Source organism: Hypanus sabinus, chromosome 30 (genome assembly GCF_030144855.1).
Source record: "Hypanus sabinus isolate sHypSab1 chromosome 30, sHypSab1.hap1, whole genome shotgun sequence".
In the NCBI taxonomy this organism is placed as follows: domain Eukaryota; kingdom Metazoa; phylum Chordata; class Chondrichthyes; order Myliobatiformes; family Dasyatidae; genus Hypanus; species Hypanus sabinus.
In genome coordinates, this window is record NC_082735.1 from 5,793,384 (window position 1) to 5,817,476 (window position 24,093).

Here is a 24,093-nt window from a genome sequence, read left to right on the forward strand (position 1 = left end):
TGGGGAATCAAACCGGCCAATGATGACGGGTGAGTGATGTGGGAGAGATCAGAAGTTGCTGTTTTCATATCCTTGATGGCAGAGGGTAGCAGGTTTGGGGATGCTGGCAATGAAGCCAGGTGGCCACGTGCCTGGTGGGTCCACACTGCAACAGCAAAGGGACTGAACACTCTGAATGAATACCTTTGTCCCAGACATGGCTGAGAGTCTTGGAGTTACCCTCATCCAAGAGGAGAGATTTCCATCACACTCTTGACTTGTGCCTTGTAGACAACAGGAAGAGTCTGGGGCATTGGGGACTGAGTCACTCATGGTGTTATTCCTAACCTGAGCCCCTGGTCTATTGATACTGACCTCTCACCCACAGCTGGTGCTGGTGGGGTATTCAGCAGTGGTACTGCTGTCATGGGGATGTGGTAACTGCAGATGAGCAAATCTGAAGCTAAATAGAAAAAGCTGTAAATAATTTGCAGGTCAGGCAGCATCTGTGGTGGAAAAATCAGACATAATATTTCAGGTCAATGAAATCAGAACAAGTAATCACACTGAAACGTTAACACCATTTTCCTTTCTACTGATGATCCTCTCCCCATCAATTTTATGGGAGTATTTTATTTGAGAGCTATTTTTGGCACATGACTCACTGAAAATGCCCGGAGGTTTCTGCTTTAAATCCTGAAGGATTTGTTTCAGTTTGAGCTCGCGAATGAGACACTACTAACTGCTCAGCACTGCCACTGTCTGGCAGAAGGTGTCCATGCAGCTACTTACAACAATTCAGGAACGTTAGATGCAGTTTAAAACACTTCTCTCAAACTTACAGAGTTGATGCATAAAGTAGACCAGCCATTTTCATAGCTCAGCAGTAATGTGGGGATAAACAAGTGGATGATCCAAAGGGGAGAGTGGGGTTTTGTCTCAGCTCTTACACAATTTGAACAACCTGTGGTCACTCCTGTTAACACTGTGGCCTGGACTTCAGCAGGTGGAGTGTAAGGATTCCACTGCATGATCCCATTAAATACTTCCCATCCGGGTAAGGTCTGGGTTCATCCCGTTTCAATTCCCTGTGGCTCATTAACTGTCAGTTAATGCTGCTGTGGGCTTACAGTACAGAGGAGAACGGGCAGAAAGTAAACCACTGCGAACCATCCAAAGTTACCGGGGCTCTGTGTGAATTAAGAGACATGGGAGTTCTTTGCAGCAACAGCACCCTCAGCATCCTGTCCCTCAGGAGATGGTGGAGGAGGGCAGACACAAGGGAGCTGTGGGCTGTGCTGGTTTCTGTGCCCATTCCCTGCCAGGTTCACCCCTTCATTTGACAGGGGTTTGCTTTGCCCAGGGAGTTCCTGTTTCCCGGTTGCTCCTAGAATTCCTCGCACTCCGTTGGGGCCCCAGGACCCAATCACTCTGGCCAGCCCTGAGCTCCGGGCTTACCCGGGTTACCGGGAGCACCTTGATATCCTGGTTCCCCTGGGATACCTTGCTGGAGGGACATGAAGAAGAGGGTTCCAGTGGTGTCAATGGCACCCCCATTACCTCCCCCTAACCCCACTACCCTTCTCTCCTCCTGTTCCCACACAACTTCCCCATCATCCCCCAAAACAGCCTTCACCAACCATTCTCCTCAGTCCTTTCCCCACCCATCCCAGCATTCCCACTACCTCAAGCAGCTTGGTACCCACCTTCACCTGAACCACACCTCTCCAGACACTTACCCTCTCCACATCCACTTCAAGCTTATTCCTCGCACCAGTCCTCTCTCCTCAAACCCTCGTCCCTTTGTTACCAAGTTACTAGATTCCCTTTACCTCTTTTGCACTCTCTCTCAAGCCTTTACGTCCACATTGTAGACGGAGCTGCATACAGATGGTGTGGTGGCAGGTCCTGTATTGAATAAAGGGCCCTCACAGATTTCTGACTACACCAGGACTCTGTGAAAGATGGAGCTGGAGTGTGGTGACTTATTGCAAGCTGCTCTCTGCTGATCCGAGGAAATCTGCAGATGCTGGAAATTCAAACAACACACACAAAATGCTGGTGGAACACAGCAGGCCAGGCAGCATCTATAGGAGAAGCACTTCTCTGCTGATCCACTCATTACAAGGCCCAGGATATCATTTGCTATTCAACCACTTTCTCAGCCCATCTGCTGAATGAAAACTTGCCTCCAGATCCCTCTGCTCCTGAATCTCCTTATTCCTGTTCTCTTCAGTTTCTCACTTCTCACTGTCACTGCTAAAATGTAAGACTTTACATTGGACCATAAGACATAGGAGGAGAATTAGGCCATTTGTACAATTGAGTCTGCACTGCTATTCCACCATGGCTGATTTATTATCCCTCTCATCCACATTCTCCTGCCTTCTCCCCATAGCCTTTGATGCCCTGACTAATCAAGAACCTATCAACCTCCACAGGTATCTGTGGCAGTGAATTCCACTGATTCTGGCTAAGGAAATCCCTCCTATATCATTCTAAAGGGATATCCTTCTACTCTGAGGCTGTGCCCTCTGATCCTAGACTTCCCTCCATTAGGAAACACTCTCTCCACATCCACTCTAGTTAGGCCTTTCAATATTCAATGTTTCAATGAGAAGCTCCCTCACTCTTCTAATCTCCAGTGAGTACAGGCTCAGAGCCATCAGACACTCCTCATACGTTAATCATTTAATCCCTAGGATCATTCTCGTGAAACTCTTCTGGACTCTCCCTAACCCCAGCACTAACTTTCCTAGATAAGGGGCTGAAAACTGCTCACAATACTCCACTCACTCTGACCATTTCCTTAGAAAGATTCAGCATTACATCCTTGTTTTTATATTCTCGTCCCCTTGAAATGAATGCTAACATTGCATTTGCCTTCCTTACCACTGACTCACCCTGCAAGTTAACCTCAGGGAATCCTGCACAAGAACTCCCGTCCCTTTCTGCCTCCAATTTCTGAATTAGCTCTCTGCTTAAAAAATAGTCTTTGTCTTTATTTTTCCTAACGGAGTTTATGACCATACATTTCTCTATATTATAGTCTATCTGTTATTTCTTTGCCAATTGCTGTAACCTGTTTTTGTCCTTCTGCAGACCCCCTGCTTCCTCCACACTATCTGCTCCTCCACCTATCTTTGTATTTTCCGCAAATACGCTACAAAACCATCACTGACGTGAAAATAAATGGTCCGAACACCAATCCCTGTGGGACATCATCAGCAGCCAAGCAGAAAAGGTCCCCTTTATTCCCACTCTTTTCCTCTTCTCAATTTCCTATCCTTATTACTTTTTTTAGTTGCATTTTGCTGGTTTTTAAAAGCTTTCCAATTTTCTAACTTCCCAATAATTTCTATTATATTTTATGTCCTCTCTTGCTTTTATGCTGTCTTTGACTTCTCTTATCAGTCGTAGTTGTCTCATCCTCCCTTAAGAATACATTCATCTTTGGTATGTACCTATCCTGTGCTTTCTGAATTACTCCCAAAAGCTCCAGCCACTGCAATTCTGCCATCAGCCCTGCAAGTATCCCATTCCAATCAACTTGGTTAGCTCCTCTCTCATGCCTCTGTAGTTCCCTTTGAATAGCTCTCCTTCCTTTTCACTCTCCACAACCCCTACCAAAAAACAGAAAGCAGACTTATGTCCTTCAGTCACACGTTGAAAAGGGAACCAGAAATGAAAAATCATTACGTGGAGTTCATGGAAAGGCTCCTCAGGAACAATCATACTGCGCTACCTCCTTCACCAGATCCCAACAAAGAAAACTGGGATTTGCCAAACTTCAGTGTTCACCACCCTCAGAAACCTGCACAAATATGAATTGTCTTTGATAGAAGCATGCAGTTCAAAGGCACATCACTGAATAATGTGTTCTCGCAAGGCCCAGACTTCACTTGCTCGGGTCCTCATGTACTTCACAACTGAGTCCGTTGCAGCGATGGCAGACATTGAACAAATGCTCCACAACTTCCCAGTGGGAGAAGTACATTGAGATATTCAAAATGCTGGAGGAACTCAGCAGGCCAGGCAGCATCTGTGGAAAAGAGTACAGTCGACGTTTCAGGTCGAGACTCTTCAGCAGGACTGATCACCCATGTTGATCCCATTACCCCAGCACACCGCCACATTGTATTGTTAACAACAGCAAGTAGAACATGTGGAGAGGCTTGCATACTCCAAAGCACCTCAGTCTCCTAAAGAAGTAGAGGCAACTCTGATCCTTCTTGTACACTGCCTCTGTGTTGGTGCTCCACTCAAGTCTGTCACCCAGGTGCACCTCCAGGTACTTGTAGGTCCTCACCATCAGTAGTAACAGGGAGCAATGCAGGCTTAGTCTTCCTAAAGTCCATCACCAGCTCCTTTGTCTTACTGAGGCTGAGCTGCAAATGATGCAATTTGCACCATTTGACAAAATCCGCCACCAGGACCCTGTATTCATCCTCCCGGCCTCCCTTTATACTGAGTCATCAAAGAATTTCTGCAGATAACATGACTCAGTGTTATATCGAAAGTCTGAGGTATACAGGGTAAACAGGAAGGGAACTAATACAGAGGAAAAAGCCGTGATTGTAGGGCCTTATCAACATCTGATGAACCCCTCACTCCTGAAGGAACAAACTTCAGCCTTTGATTGGAATTGTGCCCGGTGTGACTGTTCCATTACCCCAGGTCTGTGACGATTGTTACAACACTTGAGAACAGGTTTGTGTGAATATTCCCAACCACCTGCCTCAAATGCTATTGTGGATCAGCAGATAACCTCCACTGGGATAGTACAGCCTCGCCCAATGGTATCTATGTTATATATGACCATGACCACAAAACAGTGAACAGCTTGCTCCCTCTCTTCCCCGATTGAATAATTCTCCCCACCAGACTGGAACTGAGTTCTCTGAATACTATCAGTGAAAACAAAATGCCAGAGTTAGTCAGCTAGTCAGGAGTTTCAGCCCAAACTGCCTCATTAATTCCCAGACTGCTGGCTCTTCCTGTGGTCCAGTCCCAGCACTCTCCCATCATTAGCAGAACATCATAGTCACTGCTATCAGCCTTGGTGCCACAGTCTGAGTTCACAGATGGAGACCCTGCCTGGTTGGCTTTTTGCGGATGGGGACTGTGACCAACAACTCGCTGCTGAAAGCCACGTTCACTGTTTTGGCTCAACATGATGCTAACTTGCTTGCGAAATTCCTCTGCCTCGGCTGGACGCCGCACATCTATAGATGGGAGAATGCTGTGGGGCCTTAGGCACCTTATCAAGCAGAGCGGCACAAATTAGAATATGACTGGTCCAACACGAATTTATCTGGACGAAAGTATGTGGTCAGGAAGCTGATGGTGGAAGTAATCACTCCATGAGTGAAGTGTATCCTGGACCAATATATCTTCTCCAATACTCAAGCAACATTGATCTTGGAGGCCTACCCAGTGGTGCACGTGAACACCATTGATCCACCTGGAAACGGCACTTACTGCTGCAGAGTCAAATTTGTAACCAATGCGAATGGATTAACAAGTGTTTCAGCTGGAGCAGGGCTTGGCATGGGTCTTTAAAGAAAACCGGTGAAACAAGCTGCATCACTCATCTGTTGTTTCAGTAGCATGCTGATCAGTAAAAGTGACAACTAATTTGATAACATGTATCTGGGCTAAAACACTAGTTAATATTGTGATTGCAGGATTACGAATATGGGGATCATCAAATTCGATTTGGGAAATATTTCGGCTGTATTGTGGAGCCCACAGCAATCAGGATCAGGGTGGTGTGATACCCCACACTCCAGGGGTGAGAGACCACAGGGCTCGGTGCATGAGGAGGTAGTAACGATCCCGTAAGATCTGCTTGCAATCACTAAGATCGGTGGTAACTGTGTCAGGACAACCAGAACTAGGGGCCCTTACTCATATTTTCTAAAATATTGTGAAAATTGTGAAATGCTCATTGATGATAATACCAACAAATTGAATACATAATTATTGAAGGCTTGTCTTCATGTGTAATATTATCTATTTGGGGAGTGGTTATCAACGTAACCTTAAGCTTCAGTTTCATCAACAGTAGAATTTCTTATAGACTTGCCTACCCTGTTTTCCAACTTGCTAAAGTCTATCTGAAATATAACTGGACTCAAAAGGGTATCAAAAGTTCGGAACTACTTTTTGTTGTAAGGTATCATCTGTGCCAAAGCAGAATGTAAAATAAAATGGAATTGCTTTCATCCCTGGTCAACTGGAACTGACAAGTCCAATTTTCTTTTTTGAGATTTTAGTCCCATAAACTACTTTATCTACCCAGATTTCCTATTTGCCCTCCTTCAGTCAATGACAACTGTGCTGTCTTTACGACAGTTATTTAGTTTATAATATTTTCGCTTAGTAATTCATTCGATAGTATTTTCTAGTTAGAATTAGAAGTGTTTAAAGTACATTCATTGCATGTAAAATATATCGGCATGCGATGATGTCACATCCGGTTTCGCCGCGTCTTGTGGGAAAATACCGGTTTGAAATTAGCGCGAGGGTGGGGGCTCACCACGAGGCTCACCTGAGCAGAAGTTGTTTTGCAGGCATGAGAAATCACAGTGAGAGCAACGCTGTAAGTTAATAGATAATCGATATGTTGAACTAAGATGTTAATGCCGATCCTGTTAGAAGTAACGACGGTCGATAATGTTTATGCTTTCGTTAGTTAAAGAGTTGCGGATAGTTTGCATGGAAGTGTATTTAAAGTAGTCAATGGAGCAGGTAAACTCTCCCTGTATACTGCACCTTAGTGTAATGTAGTTATAGTCACCTTTGCAAGTATTTACAATTGAAATGTGATATTAAGGAAGGAACAAATACTGTATCAATCTTGTATTGTTTTATCAACAGTTTTCACCATATGTTAATGTGAAGAGTGAACAGTAAATGGTTAATCTTGCTGCGATCTGGTTCTTATTAACTGTGGTTTATCTCGACGTTAAATTCGGCGTTCGTGACACGCGAAGGAGAACGTTACAGTGAAAAAGCGACATTATCAGGTGTTTCAAGTGCTGCAATGTCAGCTCGATCCAGCATCAAGTCGACGCCGCCCAGCGACAAGGGCGGTAAACCGACATCAAGTAAGTCCACCCAGGCAAGAGCCAAGGCAGAAGCCGCCAAGGTGCGACTGCGTTACGCCAGACAAGAAGCAGTTTTGAAAATGAAACAGGCCGCTGGAGAAGCCGAAAGGGCCGCCAGAGAAGCCGAAATCCAGAAAGAAAAGGCTGCCAGAGAAGCCGAAAGGGCCGCCAGAAAGGCAGAAGCCGCCAAGGTGCGACTGCGTTACGCCAGACAAGAAGCAATTTTGAAAATGAAACTGGCCACCAGAGAAGCCGAAATCCAGAAAGAAAAGGCTGCCAGAGAAGCCGAAATCCAGAAAGAAAGGGCCGCCAGAGAAGCCGAAATCCAGAAAGAAAAGGCTGCCAGAGAAGCCGAAAGGGCCGCCAGAGAAGCCGAAATCCAGAAAGAAAAGGCTGCCAGAGAAGCCGAAATCCAGAAAGAAAGGGCCGCCAGAGAAGCCGAAATCCAGAAAGAAAAGGCTGCCAGAGAAGCCAAAATCCAGAAAGAAAAGGCTGCCAGAGAAGCCGAAAGGGCCGCCAGAGAAGCCAAAATCCAGAAAGAAAAGGCTGCCAGAGAAGCCGAAATCCAGAAAGAAAGGGCCGCCAGAGAAGCCGAAATCCAGAAAGAAAAGGCTGCCAGAGAAGCCGAAATCCAGAAGGAAAAGGCCGCCAAAGGAAAGCGGCCGCTCGAGAAGCCGAAACCCAGTTGGAAATGGCAAAAATATCGACAGAGTTGCAAGTGCTGCAGCTAGAAAGAGAAGAAGAAGCTGCCATGGCGGAAGCAGAGTACATAGAAGAAGCTGAAGGGTCGCGTGATCTGACCGAAGCAAGATCTACTTTAGAAAGGACCAGACTGGAACGCACAAGCGACTATGTACAATCTCAAATAGACAGGCAGGCTCGTCTCCCCTCTCCATACGTATTCGATAACTTCCCCAGCTACGAGGAACCTCAGAGAGTCACGATTGCATCACATCCATACGAGGAAGGAAATTTACCCTCACGGCTCCGTGATGAAGTCAAGAATGAAAGAACCGACAATGCTCCTTCACCCTCACAACAGGACGGCGGGGAGGGAGAGGTTCACTCCAGGACAACAATTGTCAGCTCGAACTGTACAGAAGTTTGCGGTCAAACTCAGTCAAGCCGTTCTTGTTCCAAGATCTGCCTCACTGAGGTGTACCCTAAAGAAGCACAACAAGACATTACCAAGCGTAAAGTAACCGACGAGACGCTAGGTCAGTCAGTTTTCGTTCAAACCGAGCACGGAAACAAACTTGCACAATCAGCTCAAGATACCATTTCTTTAAAACCCAAAGACACCAAGGTCTTCAGAGATGAAGCAAATAATGGGGTTGCCCCATTGCCTTTCAGAGAACCACGCCAGCGCTCACCAGATAACAAAGAGCAGGCAGTCAAACGGTTCACGTCCTTACGGAAAACCCAGAAAAGGAAACCTGAGATGCAGCAATGCACCCGATTGGCCCACGAGGTACTGTGCACCCTAATGGCAGAGGTCACAGCCATTATAAACGCACAATCATTCCTACCTGTGTCTTCTGACCCAGAAAACCCCTTTATACTTTCGCCATCAACGCTCCTTACGCAGAAGGCAGGAGCACCTCCTCCACCAGGAGACTTCTCAGACAAGGATTTGTACACAAAGCAATGGAGACAAGTCCAGGCTCTGGCAAATCAGTTCTGGCCTCGCTGGAGACAAAAATATCTACCTTTGTTGCAACAGAGACAAAAGTGGACAGAACCCCAAAGGAATCTTCAAGTTGAAGACTTAGTCCTGCTCAGGGACAAGCAAATCGCCCGCAACAGCTGGCCAATGGCCAGAATCACTGCTACATTCCCTAGCGGGGATGGACATGTCAGGAAGATCGAATTGAAGACTACCGACCAAGGCGATGTGAAAATTTACCAAGGGCCAGTTACAGAAGTTATTCTACTTCTACCCAATGACTGATTAAGAGACTAAGTTTTGTACTCTGCTCATTGTGACCTTACGAAGGTCAAGCGGGGAGTGTGCTGTCTTTACGACAGTTATTTAGTTTATAATATTTTCGCTTAGTAATTCATTCGATAGTATTTTCTAGTTAGAATTAGAAGTGTTTAAAGTATATTCATTGCATGTAAAATATATCGGCATGCGATGACGTCACATCCGGTTTCGCCGCGTCTTGTGGGAAAATACTGGTTTGAAATTAGCGCGAGGGTGGGGGCTCACCACGAGGCTCACCTGAGCAGAAGTTGTTTTGCAGGCATGAGAAATCACAGTGAGAGCAACGCTGTAAGTTAATAGATAATCGATATGTTGAACTAAGATGTTAATGCCGATCCTGTTAGAAGTAACGACGGTCGATAATGTTTATGCTTTCGTTAGTTAAAGAGTCGCGGATAGTTTGCATGGAAGTGTATTTAAAGTAGTCAATGGAGCAGGTAAACTCTCCCTGTATACTGCACCTTAGTGTAATGTAGTTATAGTCACCTTTGCAAGTATTTACGATTGAAATGTGATATTAAGGAAGGAACAAATACTGTATCAATCTTGTATTGTTTTATCAACAGTTTTCACCATATGTTAATGTGAAGAGTGAACAGTAAATGGTTAATCTTGCTGCGATCTGGTTCTTATTAACTGTGGTTTATCTCGACGTTAAATTCGGCGTTCGTGACACGCGAAGGAGAACGTTACAACAACTGTCATTCAGAATCTCTGATGAGTCCTTGAACATGATCCAGACTACTGACTCGAAGTGATCCCATAGCTACTCCTCTGCCTCCTGCAACCACCTTTTGGTTGATCTTATCTCTGGTGCTTTAGTCTCTGCCTATACACAAGTAGGAGGAGAATAGCCAGATGTTCAGACTCCTGAAAGGCAATCAAGTGATGGAACAGTTGGCATTCCTGCTGGTAGTGTAGCAGTGGTCAAGTTGTTGGGACCCCTGCTGTGCCAGCTGGCATGCTGATCATAACTGGGAAGAGATTTCTCCAAACTAGCCTGATTGAAGTCCACGGCAAAGATGTGCAACACATTGGGCTAGGCTGTGATCCAATAGATGCTTCTTGTTTGCTAATAGTAGCACCCAACATATCAAATGCTTGCTTAATATCTGCCTTTGGTGGGATGTAAACTGGGGTCACAATCACAAAAGAGAATTCTCTTGGTCGGTAGAATGGTCAGCACTTAATCATTAGCTGCTCCAGGTCAGGATAACAAGAGTGCAAGAAGACTGCAATGTCAAAGCATCACGAAGTGTTTATCATGAAACACAGTCATCCACCTTCTTCAAATCAGCAGTCGGTGGTCCATCCAGTGGATTGAAAATCCCTCAGGCTCCATTGCCATATCCAGCATCTCTGGAGTGAGCCATGGCTCAGTGAAACAGAAGGGAGCAATCCCTTATTTCCCTCCAATATGGCAATCTTGCCGTTAGGTCCTCTTCTATCTTCTTCTCCAGTGACTGTACATTAGCCAACATTGTGCTTGAAGAGGTAGCCTCGTATCGCGATGCCTTAACCTGGCTTGAAATCCATTCAGGCACCCTATCTTCCATGATAGTTGACCTTCACTCACTTCAAGGTGCATAATATCAACACTAAAATATAACAACATCTCATTTTGGAGTTTGGGTCAGGAGAAAGAAACCAGAGTTCTGTGAAAATCCTGTAAAAAGCAGTGGATCCGGCCCAGTGCATCACAGGTAAAGCTCTCCCAACATTGAACACATCTGCATGAAGCACTGCCGCTGGAAAGCAGCTTCTATCATGAAGGACCCCTCACAAACCAAGACACACTTTCTTCCGTCTCTTTGTACTTGCACAGTTTGTGTCTTTTGTATTTTGATTGAATGCCCAAGTCTGTGCAGGCTTTCGTTGTTTCTATTATAGTAATTATTCTATTATGGATTTATTGAGTGTCCCCACAAGAAAATGAATCTCAGGGTTGTAAAAGGTGACATATATAAACTTTGATAATAAATTTACTTTGAACTTTTGCACTTTAGAAGACCTGGCTGCTGCAGCTCTCTCCTGGTAGATTGTACTTCACCCAACAGTATCCAAAGCGGTATAATTATTATTCAGGGAATGTCCACAGGAGCACTCTGCACTGTCTATTCTCTTTCCTTACCTGACAGTAACCCAACTACCTGTGGACTTCAACTCAGGTTTACCATCTCCCTGTAGCTCCTCTCTATACTATATAAAAAATGTTCGTGTACTCGTTAAGACATTTAGGATTCAGTCAGATTAATTGCAAAACAAATATTAATCGTTCTGACTTCCAATGGGGAGACTTCCTGCTGGAAGTCAGTCTGTCCAGAGTCTTTGGGTCTGGGTGCATCCTGTCTAATTTATTTGCCCTGCACTGACTCCAGTCTGCAGCACAACACGAGAAGAGCTTTTGATTCTTGATTTTTGTTTGGTTCACTTTGTGTACTTGTTTTCTTAATTTTTCTTATTACTGGGAAAAATCAACACATTACGAGATGAACTATATTGTGGTATTGAGGATTGCAGTACTGGATGGACTGCTGTACTCTACACCTCTGTAGTATTGGTCCATACTGCAGCATTGGGGAGTATGTTGAAAATAAATTGATCAATGCCACAAATAGAGCTGGATTACAAAGCACTGTACAAGTAGATATCTAAAGATATTAGCATGATTGAAAAAAAGGGGGAAAACACAGCCAAATGTGAGATCGGATTTACAAAGGTTGGGGCAAACTGCTCTCAAAATATAAAACCCAACAAGTTGATATAAAGAAATCCATTTTATGTAAATATATATAATGTTTAGAACAAGTGCAGAAAATGTAACTACAATTCAAATGGTTAGAATTTATAGACAGATTATAACAGCTTTGGTAAGACAACACAAAGAGTACCATGAATATATTAGTCATTACATCCAAGGAAAGATGCAATGACTTTGGAGGAAGTATCGTACACATTTACAGAATGATATGTGACTTGAGTTCCAAGGTACACTAATTAAGAAGGAGGCAATTTAAAATTTGTATGAAAACCTTGTGATTCTGGAGCTGTTTGGGTGTACCTGACAGCCCTCTTCATTAATGGGAATTTCTTAAACTTAGTGGGATCTTTTTTTTTAAAAAAGAAATGTTAAAAGTTCAGCACATGCAGAACAGAAATGGAGCATTAGAACAAAAATATTCCATAGAAATAATTTCCTCAACTTGGACTGTACGCTTGGTCCCATTTATAGAATTCAGTTGATGTTCGTGCAATCTGACAATCTATTCCCTGTTACAGGCATCACTCTCCACTTGAATCCAATAGATGATGCATTGCTCAGAGTAATTCAGTATTTCCATTATCAGTCCTTGTTACCTTCATCTTCTTTTCAGGTTAGACACAAAATGATAATAAAATGAGAGAACTCAGCTTTAGTCAATGTGCATTATTTTTCATATTAATAACTGGCCATTATTCACACAGTTCATCGGTACAGGCATGTGGAAGGAAGTCCTGAGCATACCACAATTCCAAATATCTGTTCCTTCTATCATATTTGATCAGTTACTGCTGATTAGTTTCAAGTTATGGTTAGTCACTCTTCAAAATGAATGATTCACCTTCTGGACCTGCTAAGCTCCTCGAATAAAATGCATCTTTTAACTTTTCTTCAACACTGTTGCAAGTTAAAATAATAGTAGAGTGGTGAGAAAGTGTTTCGAGTGAATGGCAAGGCTGGAGATGGGAGATGTTAGAAAATCTCCAGGAATATATCAAGCCAGTATCAATTATCTCCAACTTTCAAAAGAAGTTTGTGCAGTATTTACCTAAAATTTGATCCACCAGGAAGCTTCAGGAATTACAACCCAGAATATCAACACCAAATTTGGTGTTGATTATAAGTACAGACAGAGGAATGACCGCACTGTAAATCCTTTGATACCGGAGTCATTCTGCATTCAGTCTCTAAAAGGCAAGAGGTTCAGGCTGGATACTGTCCACACCTTTCACACCGATTGATTCACACCCTGGACAAGTTCTTGCGATTCAACTGCAGATTGGAAACAACCTCTACACTTCTTATGCAGTGTTTTCAGAGTCAGAGTAAGTATGTGTGTTTAATTGTGCCTCTGCCCTCCTCTTCCTCTTCAAGTAGCACTGATGATTCTTGGATTTCAGGTGAGCTGCAAATAAGCATTCAGAGTTCATTGAACAGAGTTACCCAGCTAGTTCCTCACCCTTGGTTCCCCAACCTTCCTTCACTAAGTTTCATCATGCATGTTAGGAAATTCTTACCCTTCCATTCCTGATCACCAAGGATGATTTTGTCACACAATTCGCAGACTCGACGATTCCTCTTCCCATCATTCTGGTCCTGAGCCATGGTTAGCGGCAGTGCTACAGGCGTCTCTCCCTGTGGTCATGGAGAGCAGCTGTCAAACACCATTCATTGTGTCAACACAAAATAGTTGACCAGTAACAAAGAGGAGATTGGGATCAGCACACCGTTAAATAATTGGCTTTCATTCACTGGAGGTATCAATACATTTTGAAGAGTCCTCTGGAGCAAAGCATGCTCAATTTCTCTGCCACCATTTTTACTGAGGCTTTAGCATTTCTTCATTTAAGGAATTTACTGTCTGCATTTCAGGGTGTCCTAATTTCATTACACCACAAGCATAACGAGCTAGAAAAGCCAGCAGAGTGACAAACAGCAAAAGCATAAAAGACCAGCTTAACGATTCTAGTTGTAAGATTGTTTGAGCAGGACATCGGTGCACACTGAAGAGTACCACTGGATCATTTGCATCAGGCTTAGAAAACAGTGTTGTATCAAATTACTGAAGAGTTTAATGTAAATTTACAGCACTGTGTCCGTACACTCAGGAACAACAAATAGCAGCAGCCAATGTTAAACTTTAAGCAATGGAGCCAGAAATGGTTAGAAAGAAAGAGAATGAATTATGCAGCCAAGCTCATAGAAATGGTGGGAAATGTGAGGCAAGGACAAGCACAGGGGTAGAAAGAGAGCAGGGATTTTGATTATAAAGACCTACCAGTCAGGCCATAGAGCCAACTGCTCTTTATAGTATTTCCTGCTGCTGCACCTCATCAAATCATATCACTATTTACAATATTTACTAATGGCCCATTTCTGCATTGTAGTACTCTGACTCCCATTCCTTTGTTCATGTTCATTCCCTTAAAAATGCTTATATTTTTCACATCTACCACTCGATGTGGGAGCAAGTTTCCTATTTGCACTGTACCAAGGTGATCACTACTCTGCCTTTGGTTTCTCCAGTGTTGATGAGACCACACTGTCAACACCAAAGTAGCCCATTCGATTGGAAGAAACGCAAGTGAATGTACTAAATGCAGATTGGGTGATCACTTTGCACAACAGTTATGTTCTGCCTGCAAAGCTGACCATAAAACCATAAGCTATAAGAGCAGAATAGGGCCATTTGGCCCATTGAGTCTGCTCTACCATTTCAACATGGCTGATCCAACTCCCTCTCAACTGCATTACCCTGCTTTCTCCCCCTAACCTTTCACATGCTGCATAATCAAGAACCTATCAAACTGCCTTTAATACACCCAATGTCCTACCCTACACAGCCACCTTTTGGAACAAGTCCCACAGACTCACCACCTTCTGGCTAAAGAAACTCCTCCTCATCTCTGTTCTGAATAGTTGACCCTCTATTCTGAGGCTGTGCTCTCTGGTTCTATACTTGCCCACTACAGGAAACATCCTTTTCACATCCGCCCTAACCAGGCCTTCCAATATTCAATATGTTTCAATGACATACCACCTTATTCTTCTAAACTCTTGTGACTACAGGCCCAGAACCATCAAACACTCCTCATATGATCACCCTTCCATTCCTGGAATTACTCTCATGAACCTCCTCTGAACCCTTGATATTACTGTTGCCTGTCACTTTAATTCCCAACTACTCTGACTTTCTGTCTGTGGTCTCTTACACTGTGACAGTGAACCTAACTCAAGCCTGAGGCACAACACTGCATCTTCCACTTTGGCATTTTGTAGCCTTCTGGACTCTGCCCTGGGGGAATTTGGTTTTTGTCTGTATCAGACATCTGTCTATAAAACGGGTTCAGCTTATTTTGTTCTTCCTTTTGTTTTCTTTCTGGCAATGGAGCTCAAACCTACCCTGAATTGCTGGGCATGTCCTCCTGCTCTACATTTTTTAACTGTTTCATTCTTTTGTCTATATTCTTGCTCTCTATCCAGTCCCACTCACACATAGACCAGGTAACCTTCACCCATTTTAATCTATCAAAGGCATTCTCAACCCTTGCTCCCTCCCACCAAAGCTTCTTATGTTCCCTTTTCAGCTCTTATGAAGGGTTTCAAACTAAAGCAATTTTTCCTTCTATTTCCTGCCTGGCCTACTTGGTATTCCCAGTATTTTCACTTTTTAGTTTAGATTCCCAGCTTCTATTGATTTTCATTCCAAGCTGCACTGTAGAAAGATATTACCTTGTTACCCCCAGATTTTACGAATTACCATGAATGCTACTTCTAACTTACCAACCACTCTGCCATTGAGTAAAAACCTCTTCTGTACTCTACTGTATAATTTATACATTCTATGATAATAAATGTTAATTTGAATATTCTAATACTTTGATTTTGGTCACCTGATAAAGCTCTTGAAACTTTACTGCCTAAAAAACCTTACAGCAGCCAGAACAGCAGAGGGGAAGTGCCTGCAGCTTTTAAAAATCATATTGGCTGTGTATGGCAATCTGCCAATAACAGGCAAGGTAAAGTGGAATGGCCATTTTGGAGTGGTCATTGTGACAGTGGTCAGTGTAAAAATTGGAAGCTGAGACTTTGACTCAAGAGGCTTCATTAAGAAGGGACATGTGAGTAAGAACTGCTAAGATTTTAATTTTTGTGTTGACTTGTGACTTTTGATAAAGAAAATGGCAGCGAGGGCAGTGGAATGCGGGAAGTCAGAATCTCATGGTCTCCATCAGGAGGAAGTGCACCCAACCGCAGCTTGTGACAAATCAGGTCAAGGAACTGGAAGTGTAGATAGATGTACTCAGGATTATCAGGAAGGAGCTGATAAATGAGGATTTAATGGGGTACAGGTTACAGATAGAGTGACCATCAGGGGAAGTAAGGGGAATAGGCAGACAGTGCAAGACCCCCCGTGGCCATTCCCCTCACCGACAAGTATACATACCTCTTGGTTATTGTTTGGGGTGGATGACCTTACAGACGGCGGTAGCAGCAGCAGCCGCCTGGTTAGTAGCACCATGCCTGGCTCTGAGGCAGAGGAGGGAAGGACAGACCAACAGGGGATTCAATAGTAAGGGGTGCAGATAAGTGTTGCTGTGGCTGCAATCGAGACTCTAGGCTAATGCATTGCCTTCTTGATTCCAGGTCAAGGATATTGCAGTGGGTACAGGACATTTTGAGAGGGAGCCAGAGGTCATGGTCCATATTGGTGCAACTTAGATAGAATATTTCAAAACTCACATGCAATACATGGTGATACATGGTGCAGTTCAATATATGGCGAAGGAGCTGGTGCAGAAGTGAGGGCTTCAGATTTATGGATCATTGAGCTCTCTTCCAGGGCAGACAAGATGTATACAAGAATGTTTGAATCTGAACTGGATGGGAACCAATATCCTCGCAGGGAGGTTTGCTTGTGGTACATGGGAGGCTTTGAACAATACTAGCAGGGAGACTGGAACCAAAACAGCAGGGCAGCAGGTGGTAGTATTAAGGGCAAGAGAGATGGTGTGACAAGCAAGATGGAAAGGAAGGACAACAAGGGGAAGATTGGATTGATGAGCTGGAAAGCGTTTACTTCAATGTTAGAAGTATTATGAGTAATGAGGGTGAACTTTGAGCCTGGATCAGTACATGAAATGACAACGTCGTTGCTGTTACAGAGACCAACGTTCTGTAACAAGCATCCTGAACCAGTCTGGATAAATTCACTCACTGACTCCACAACCTACAGAATCACTTCCAAGGATTCTACACTTGCGTCCTCAGTATTATTTACTTACTGTTTTATTGCTTGCGTGAATTATTGTCTTTTGCACATAGGTTGCTTATCAGTTTTTGCTATTTATAGTTTTTAATTGATTCTATTGTATTTCTTTATTTTCCTGTAAATGCCTACAAGAAAATGAATCTCAATGTGACATATACAAACCAGGCAGAGTGAGATGTTGCTCTCTGTGAGGTCACATGAAAGGAGAAAATACCATTTCTCCTTGACTCTTTAATAGCAATGAGATACACAGCAGTACCTTGTGGTTCAGGTCCATGGTTCACTAAAGGTGGCGAAGGTGGTAATGGTAGGCTTGCCTTCACTGGTGGGGACATTGAGTGTAAGAGTGAGGAAGTATTTCTGCAGCTGTACAAAACTCCAGTGACACCACACTTGGAATACTGCGTGTAGTTCTGGATGATCCATCATGGAAGGATTGGAGAGGGTGCAGAAGAGGTTTACCAGGATGCTGACTGGATTAGAGTGTATAAACTACAAGGAAAGGTTGGACAAACTTGGGTTGTTCTCTCGAAGCATTGAAGGAATAGGCGAGACTTGACAGAGGTTTTTATAATTAAGAGACACATAGATAGGGTAGACAGTCTGAATCTTCTCTCCAGGTGGACAGGTCAAACACCAGAGGACATGACTTTAAGCTGAGACTTAAGGGGATGAGAGGAGCATTTTATTTAAAAAGAACGTGGTAGGTACCTGAAATAGGCTATCAGGAGTAGTAGTGAAAGCAAACCGTCTGGTTGAGACTTTAGACAGACACATGAATGAGAGAATTAGAGAGCTGTGGATGATAAACAGCAGGATGGATAGCAAAACCTGGCATTGATTGGCACAACATCGTGGGCTCAATGGCCTGTTCTGTATTCTAAAAAAACCCTAGCTTCTCCAATCTACACAAGTAACTCAAGTCTTTCCCCTTGACACTGTCCGAGTCTGGCCAAGTGTGACACTGGAATGAACAGCAGACTCCAGCTGAAGCACAACCAGCATTTGATAAGGGTTTAATGAAACCTTACTTTTGTAATTATTCTACTGACAATACCAAGGCTTACATATTCTTACAAAAAATAGTCACTATTTCTATAGAAATAATTGGTAACGCTTTGTTCAGTGTTTCTTCAGTACAATTGCTGATGGCTTGAATAGAGACTGACCCAATACCTTCAGGACAATTTTACTTTAAGTACAGTCTCACACCTATCACATACAGTCATTGGGTTTTTACCGGGTCTCAGAACAATCATATCAATATTCTTCCCCCTCCAAATAAAAACTACAAACCCCATTTCCAGAAAAGTTGGGATATTTTCCAAAATACAATAAAAACAAAAATGTTAATTCACATAAACCTTTATTTAACTGACAAAAGTACAAAGAATATTTTCAATAGTTTTACTGACCAACTTAACTGTATTTTGTAAATATACACAAATTTAGAATTTGATGGCTGCAACACACTCAACAAAAGTTGGGACACAGGCATGTTTACCATTGTGTTACATCACCTTTCCTTTTATAACCATATAACCATATAACAATCACAGCACGGAAACAGGCCATCTTGGCCCTCCTAGTCCGTGCCGAACCCTTAATCTCACCTAGTCCCACCTACCCGCACTTAGCCCATAACCCTCCACTCCTTTCCTGTCCATATACCTATCCAATTTTACCTTAAATGACACAACTGAACTGGCCTCTACTACTTCTACAGGAAGCTCATTCCACACAGCTATCACTCTTTGAGTAAAGAAATACCCCCTCGTGTTTCCCTTAAACTTCTGCCCCCTAACTCTCAAATCATGTCCTCTTGTTTGAATCTCCCCTACTCTCAATGGAAACAGCCTGTTCACGTCAACTCTATCTATCCCTCTCAAAATTTTAAATACCTCGATCAAATCCCCCCTCAACCTTCTACGCTCCAATGAATAGAGACCTAACTTGTTCAACCTTTCTCTGTAACTTAATTGCTGAAACCCAGGTAACATCCTAGTAAATCGTCTCTGCACTCTCTCTAATTTATTGACATCTTTCCTATAATTCGGTGACCAGAACTGCACACAATATTCCAAATTTGGCCTTACCAATGCCTTGTACAACTTTAGCATTACATTTCAACTTCTGTACTCAATGCTTTGATTTATAAAGGCCAGCGTTCCAAAAGCCCTCTTCACCACCCTATCTACATGAGACTCCACTTTCAGGGAACTATGCACAGTTATTCCTAGATCTCTCTGTTCCTCTGCATTCCTCAATGCCCTACCATTTACTCTGTATGTTCTATTTGGATTATTCCTGCCAAAATGTAGAACCTCACACTTCTCAGCATTAAACTCCATCTGCCAACGTTCAGCCCATTCTTCTAACCGGCATAAATCTCCCTGCAAGCTTTGAAAATCCACCTCATTATCCACAACACCTCCTACCTTAGTATCATCGGCATACTTACTAATCCAATTTACCACCGCATCATCCAGATCATTTATGTATATTACAAACAACATTGGGCCCAAAACAGATCCCTGAGGCACCCCGCTAGTCACCGGCCTCCATCCCGATAAACAATTATCCACCACTACTCTCTGGCATCTCCCATCTAGCCACTGTTGAATCCATTTTATTACTCCAGCATTAATACCTAACGACTGAACCTTCTTAACTAACCTCCCATGTGGAACTTTGTCAAAGGCTTTGCTGAAGTCCATATAGACTACATCCACTGCCTTACCCTCGTCAACATTCCTCGTAACTTCTTCAAAAAATTCAATAAGGTTTGTCAAACATGACCTTCCACGCACAAATCCATGCCGACTACTTCTAATCAGATCCCGTCTATCCAGATAATTATAAATACTATCTCTAAGAATACTTTCCATTAATTTACCCACCACTGATGTCAAACTGACAGGTCTATAATTGCTAGGCTTCCTTTTTAATCGTTTTGGAACTGAGGATACTAATTGTAGTATATTTGCAATTGGAAATTTTGTCCATTTTTGTTGATATAAGACTTCAGCTGCTCAACAGTCTGTGGTCTCCATTGTCTGATTCTCCTCTTCATGATGCGCCATAAATTTTCAATAAGAAATAGATCTGGACTGGCAGCATGCCAGTCAAGCACACGCACTCTGTGTCTACAAAGCCACGCTGTTGTAGCCCGTGCAGAATACGGTCTGGCATTGTCCTGCTGAAATAAGCATGGACGTCCCAGGAAGAGACGTCACCTTGATGGCAACATATGTCTCTCTAAAATCCTAATATACGCCTCAGAGTCAATGGTACCTTCACATACATGCAACTCACCCATGCCGTGGCACTGATGCACCCCCATACCATCACAGATGCTGGCTTTTGCACCTTTTGCTGATAACAATCAGGATGGTCATTTTGATCTTTAGCACGGAGAACTCGACACCCGTTTTTTTTTTTGAATAGCTGAAATGTGGTTTCATCTGACCACAGCACACTGTTCCAGAGTCTTTCGGACCATCTGAGATGAGCTCGGGCCCAGAGAACTCGCCGGCGTTTCTGCATAGAGTTGATGTATGGCTTCCTCCTTGCGTAATACAGTTTGAAGTTGCATTTCTGGATGCAGCGACGGACTGTGTTAAGTGACAATGGTTTTCCAAAGTACTCCCGAGCCCAGGTGGCTATAATTGTCACAGCAGCATGCCGGTTTCTTAGGCAGTGCCGCCTGAGGGCTTGAAGATCACGCGCATTCAACAGTGGTTTCCTACCTTGCCCTTTATGCACTGAGATGTCTCAGAATTCTCTGAATCTTTTCACAATATTATGTACTGTAGATGTTGAAAGACCTAAATTCTCTGCAATCTTGCATTGGGAAATGTTCCTTTTGAACTGACTAACAATTCTCTCATGAATTTTGGCACAAAGGGGTGAGCCACGACCCATTCTTGCTTGCAAAGACTGAGCCTTTGATGGACGCTACTTTTATACCCAGTCATGATACCTTACCTGCTGCCAATTAGCCTTCTTAATGTGGAGTCTTCCAAACCGGTGTTACTTGAATATTCTGTGCACTTTTCAATCTTATTTTAACTCTGTCCCAACTTTTGTTGAGTGTGTTGCAGCCATCAAATTCTAAATTTGTGTATATTTACAAAATACAATTAAGTTGGTCAGTAAAACTATTGAAAATCTTTTCTTTGTACTTTTGTCAGTTAAATAAAGGCTCACGTGAATTAGCATATCACAGATTTTTGTTTTTATTGCATTATCCCAACTTTTCTGGAAATGGGGTTTGTAATTAAAATTAAATATTTCCTTGCCACCTGTTCTCTCATTCACCCTCTAGCTCCTGTCAAATTCCCTACCACCCACCCACACTACAGATGATTAACAGAATCTAGCTAACTTACCCCTGTGCTTTTGGGAACAGGAGGAGTGTGCAAACTCCTGGCAGGCAGCACCCAAGGTCAGGATTACACCTGGGATGCTGGATCTGAAGCAGCATCTCTGCTTGTCGTGCCATTAATTGCAGAACACAATTGTCACAAGTTGCCAAAATTCAATGGAAATGTTATATCTGAGTGAAGCCTGGTTCCATCCTTTTCCTTTCTAATCGGATGCTGTATTTTGCTTTCCTACCACAATGTGTTCTGCTACTGAAGGCTACAGTCTTTACCACAAGACCATTAGACATAGGAGCAGAATTAGACCATCTGGCCCATTGAGTCTGCTCTGCCATTCTATCATGGCTGATCCTTTTTTACATCTCCTTCTCCACCCCAGTTTAGGGCCTTCTCCCCATAACCTTTGATGCCATATCCAATCAAGAACTTATCAATCTCTGCCTTAAATACACTCAATGACATGGCCTCCACATGGCAAACACATTCCACAAATTCACCACCCTTTGGCTAAGGAAATTTCTCTGCATCTCTGTTTTGAAAGGGCGCCACTCTATCCTGAGGCTGTGCCATCTTGTCTAGACTCTCCTACCATGGGAGACATCCTTTCCACATCTACTCTGTCCAGGCCTTTCAACATTCGAAAGGTTTCAATGAGATCCCCCCTTATCCTTCTGAATTCCAGCGACTACAGACCCAGAGCCATCAAACGTTTTTCATATGAAAAACCTTTTATTCCTGTAATTATCCTTGTGAATCTCCTCTGGACCCTCTCCAATGCCAGCACATCTTTTCTAAAATGAGGGACCCAAAACTGTTCACAATACTCAAGGTGAGGCTTCACCAGTGCCTTAGAAAGCCTCAGCATCACATCCTTGCCTCCCTCACCACCAACTCAACCTGCAAGTTAAGCTGCAGGGTGTTCTGCACAACGAGTCCCAAGTCCCTCTGCATCTCAGATTCCTAGATTTTCTCCCCGTTTAGAAAATAGTCTGCACATTTATTTCTACTACCAAAGTGCATGACCATGCATTTTCCTAAATTGTATTTCATTTGCCATCTTTTTGCCCATTTTCCTCATCTGTCTTTTCTATCCTACCTGTTTCCTCAACACGACATGCCCCCCTCCACCAATCTTCATATCATCTGCAAACTCTGCAACAAAGCCATCTATTCCATCATCTAAAAGACGTGGTCCCAACACTGACCCCTGCGGAACACCACTAGTCACTGGCAGCCAACCAGAAAAGGCCCCCTTATTCCCACTCGCTGCCTCCTACCAATCAGCCAATACTCTATGTTAGTAACTTTCCTGTAATACCATGGGCTCTGAACCTAGTAAGCAGCCTCATGTGTGGCAGCACATCAAAGGCCTTCTGAAAGTCCAAATATACAACATCCACTACATCCCCTTTATCTATCCTACTTGTAATCTCCTCAAAGAATTCCAACAGGTTCGTCAGGCAGGAAATTCCCTGATGGAAACCATGCTGAGTTTGTACTATCTTGTCCAAGTACTCCATCACCTCATCCTTAACAACTGACTCTAACATGTTCCCAATCACTAGGTCAGGCTAACTGGTCTATAATTTCTTTTCGGCTGCCTTCCTCCTTTACAGCTTGTCCTGGTCTATATCACTGTGATATACACCTCTCATCTCCCTCATTAAACACTAACACAGTGCTCCATACCTTTAAGAAGCTCTCAATGATCTGGAGTGCAGGTTGCAACACCATCTCCTCCCACTGACTGACAACAGTCACATCCAGGCCATACACTGATGGAACGTTCACCCCTGGCCCTTTGGAAATAAAATCATACAGGAAGATGGTCAGAAGATGTCTGTAAATACTTTACTGAGAGTTGACTGAGGATAGATTCTGTATGTCTACATATTTATTGAAGAAATGTTACTGTTATCTTTACACAAGAGCCTTTCTTCCCATCTCCCATGTTGGGTCAATTCTCCCATTTTATTTCCTAATCCCATTTCTTCCATTGAAACGTTTCCAGTTCTTTACACGAATACTTCAAATGCAGACAAACACACAACAGATAGTAATTGTACTCGTAGCAAATTCTCTTTGGAAAAAGTAACATTAAGTTTTAGTTTCTAAATCATGCAAAACTATTATTCTGCCTAGTCCAACCTGAATGATAGCCCTTCATATATTATCCAAAATTATCTTAAATGTTGCAATCAAACCCATATCTACCTCTTCCACTGGTAGCTTGTTCCACACTGAATGAAGAAGTGCCCCTCAGTCTTCCCTTAAAGATCTCACCTTTCATCCTTAACCTATGACCTCTAGTTTCAGTCTCACTTAGTCTCAGTAGAAAAAGCCTATCTATACCCCCCATTCTCCTTCGCTCCAGGGAATAAAGTCCTAACCTATTCAACCTTTCCCCGTAACTCATGTTCTCAAGTCCTTGTAAAATGTCTCTGTACTCTTTAAATATTATTGATATCTCTCTTGTGGGTATATAAGCAGAACTGTACACAATACTCCAAATTCTTTTACACCAAAATCGTATACAACTTCAAAGTAATGTACCAACTCCTGTACTCAATACTCTGATTTATAAAGGGCAATATGCC

The 24,093-nt window shown here is 43.1% G+C and overlaps 2 protein-coding genes across 5 annotated transcripts in view; both read right to left on the reverse strand.

Annotated features, from left to right (window-relative positions):
• The window catches only part of LOC132383380 (mucosal pentraxin-like), a 41,372-nt gene extending 37,264 nt beyond the window's left edge, over positions 1–4,108 (reverse strand). The window contains exon 1 of one of the 3 annotated variants that reach the window (XM_059954270.1): positions 355–4,108. The gene's annotated coding sequence lies outside the window, so the exon portion shown is untranslated. The remainder of the gene's footprint in view (positions 1–354) is intronic. The other 2 variants (XM_059954269.1, XM_059954268.1) reach the window with 2 other exon arrangements.
• A 7,747-nt stretch (positions 4,109–11,855) lies between these two features.
• The window catches only part of trit1 (tRNA isopentenyltransferase 1), a 54,933-nt gene continuing 42,695 nt past the window's right edge, over positions 11,856–24,093 (reverse strand). The window contains exons 9-11 of one of the 2 annotated variants that reach the window (XM_059954267.1): positions 23,186–23,295; positions 13,357–13,474; positions 11,859–13,244 (exon numbers count right to left, since the gene is read on the reverse strand). In XM_059954267.1, coding sequence (XP_059810250.1) covers positions 13,141–13,244; positions 13,357–13,474; positions 23,186–23,295 — 332 coding nt within the window. In that variant the 3' untranslated portion in view covers positions 11,859–13,140. Of the gene's footprint in view, positions 13,245–13,356; positions 13,475–23,185; positions 23,296–24,093 lie in introns of both variants that reach the window. The other variant, XR_009508647.1, reaches the window with a different exon arrangement.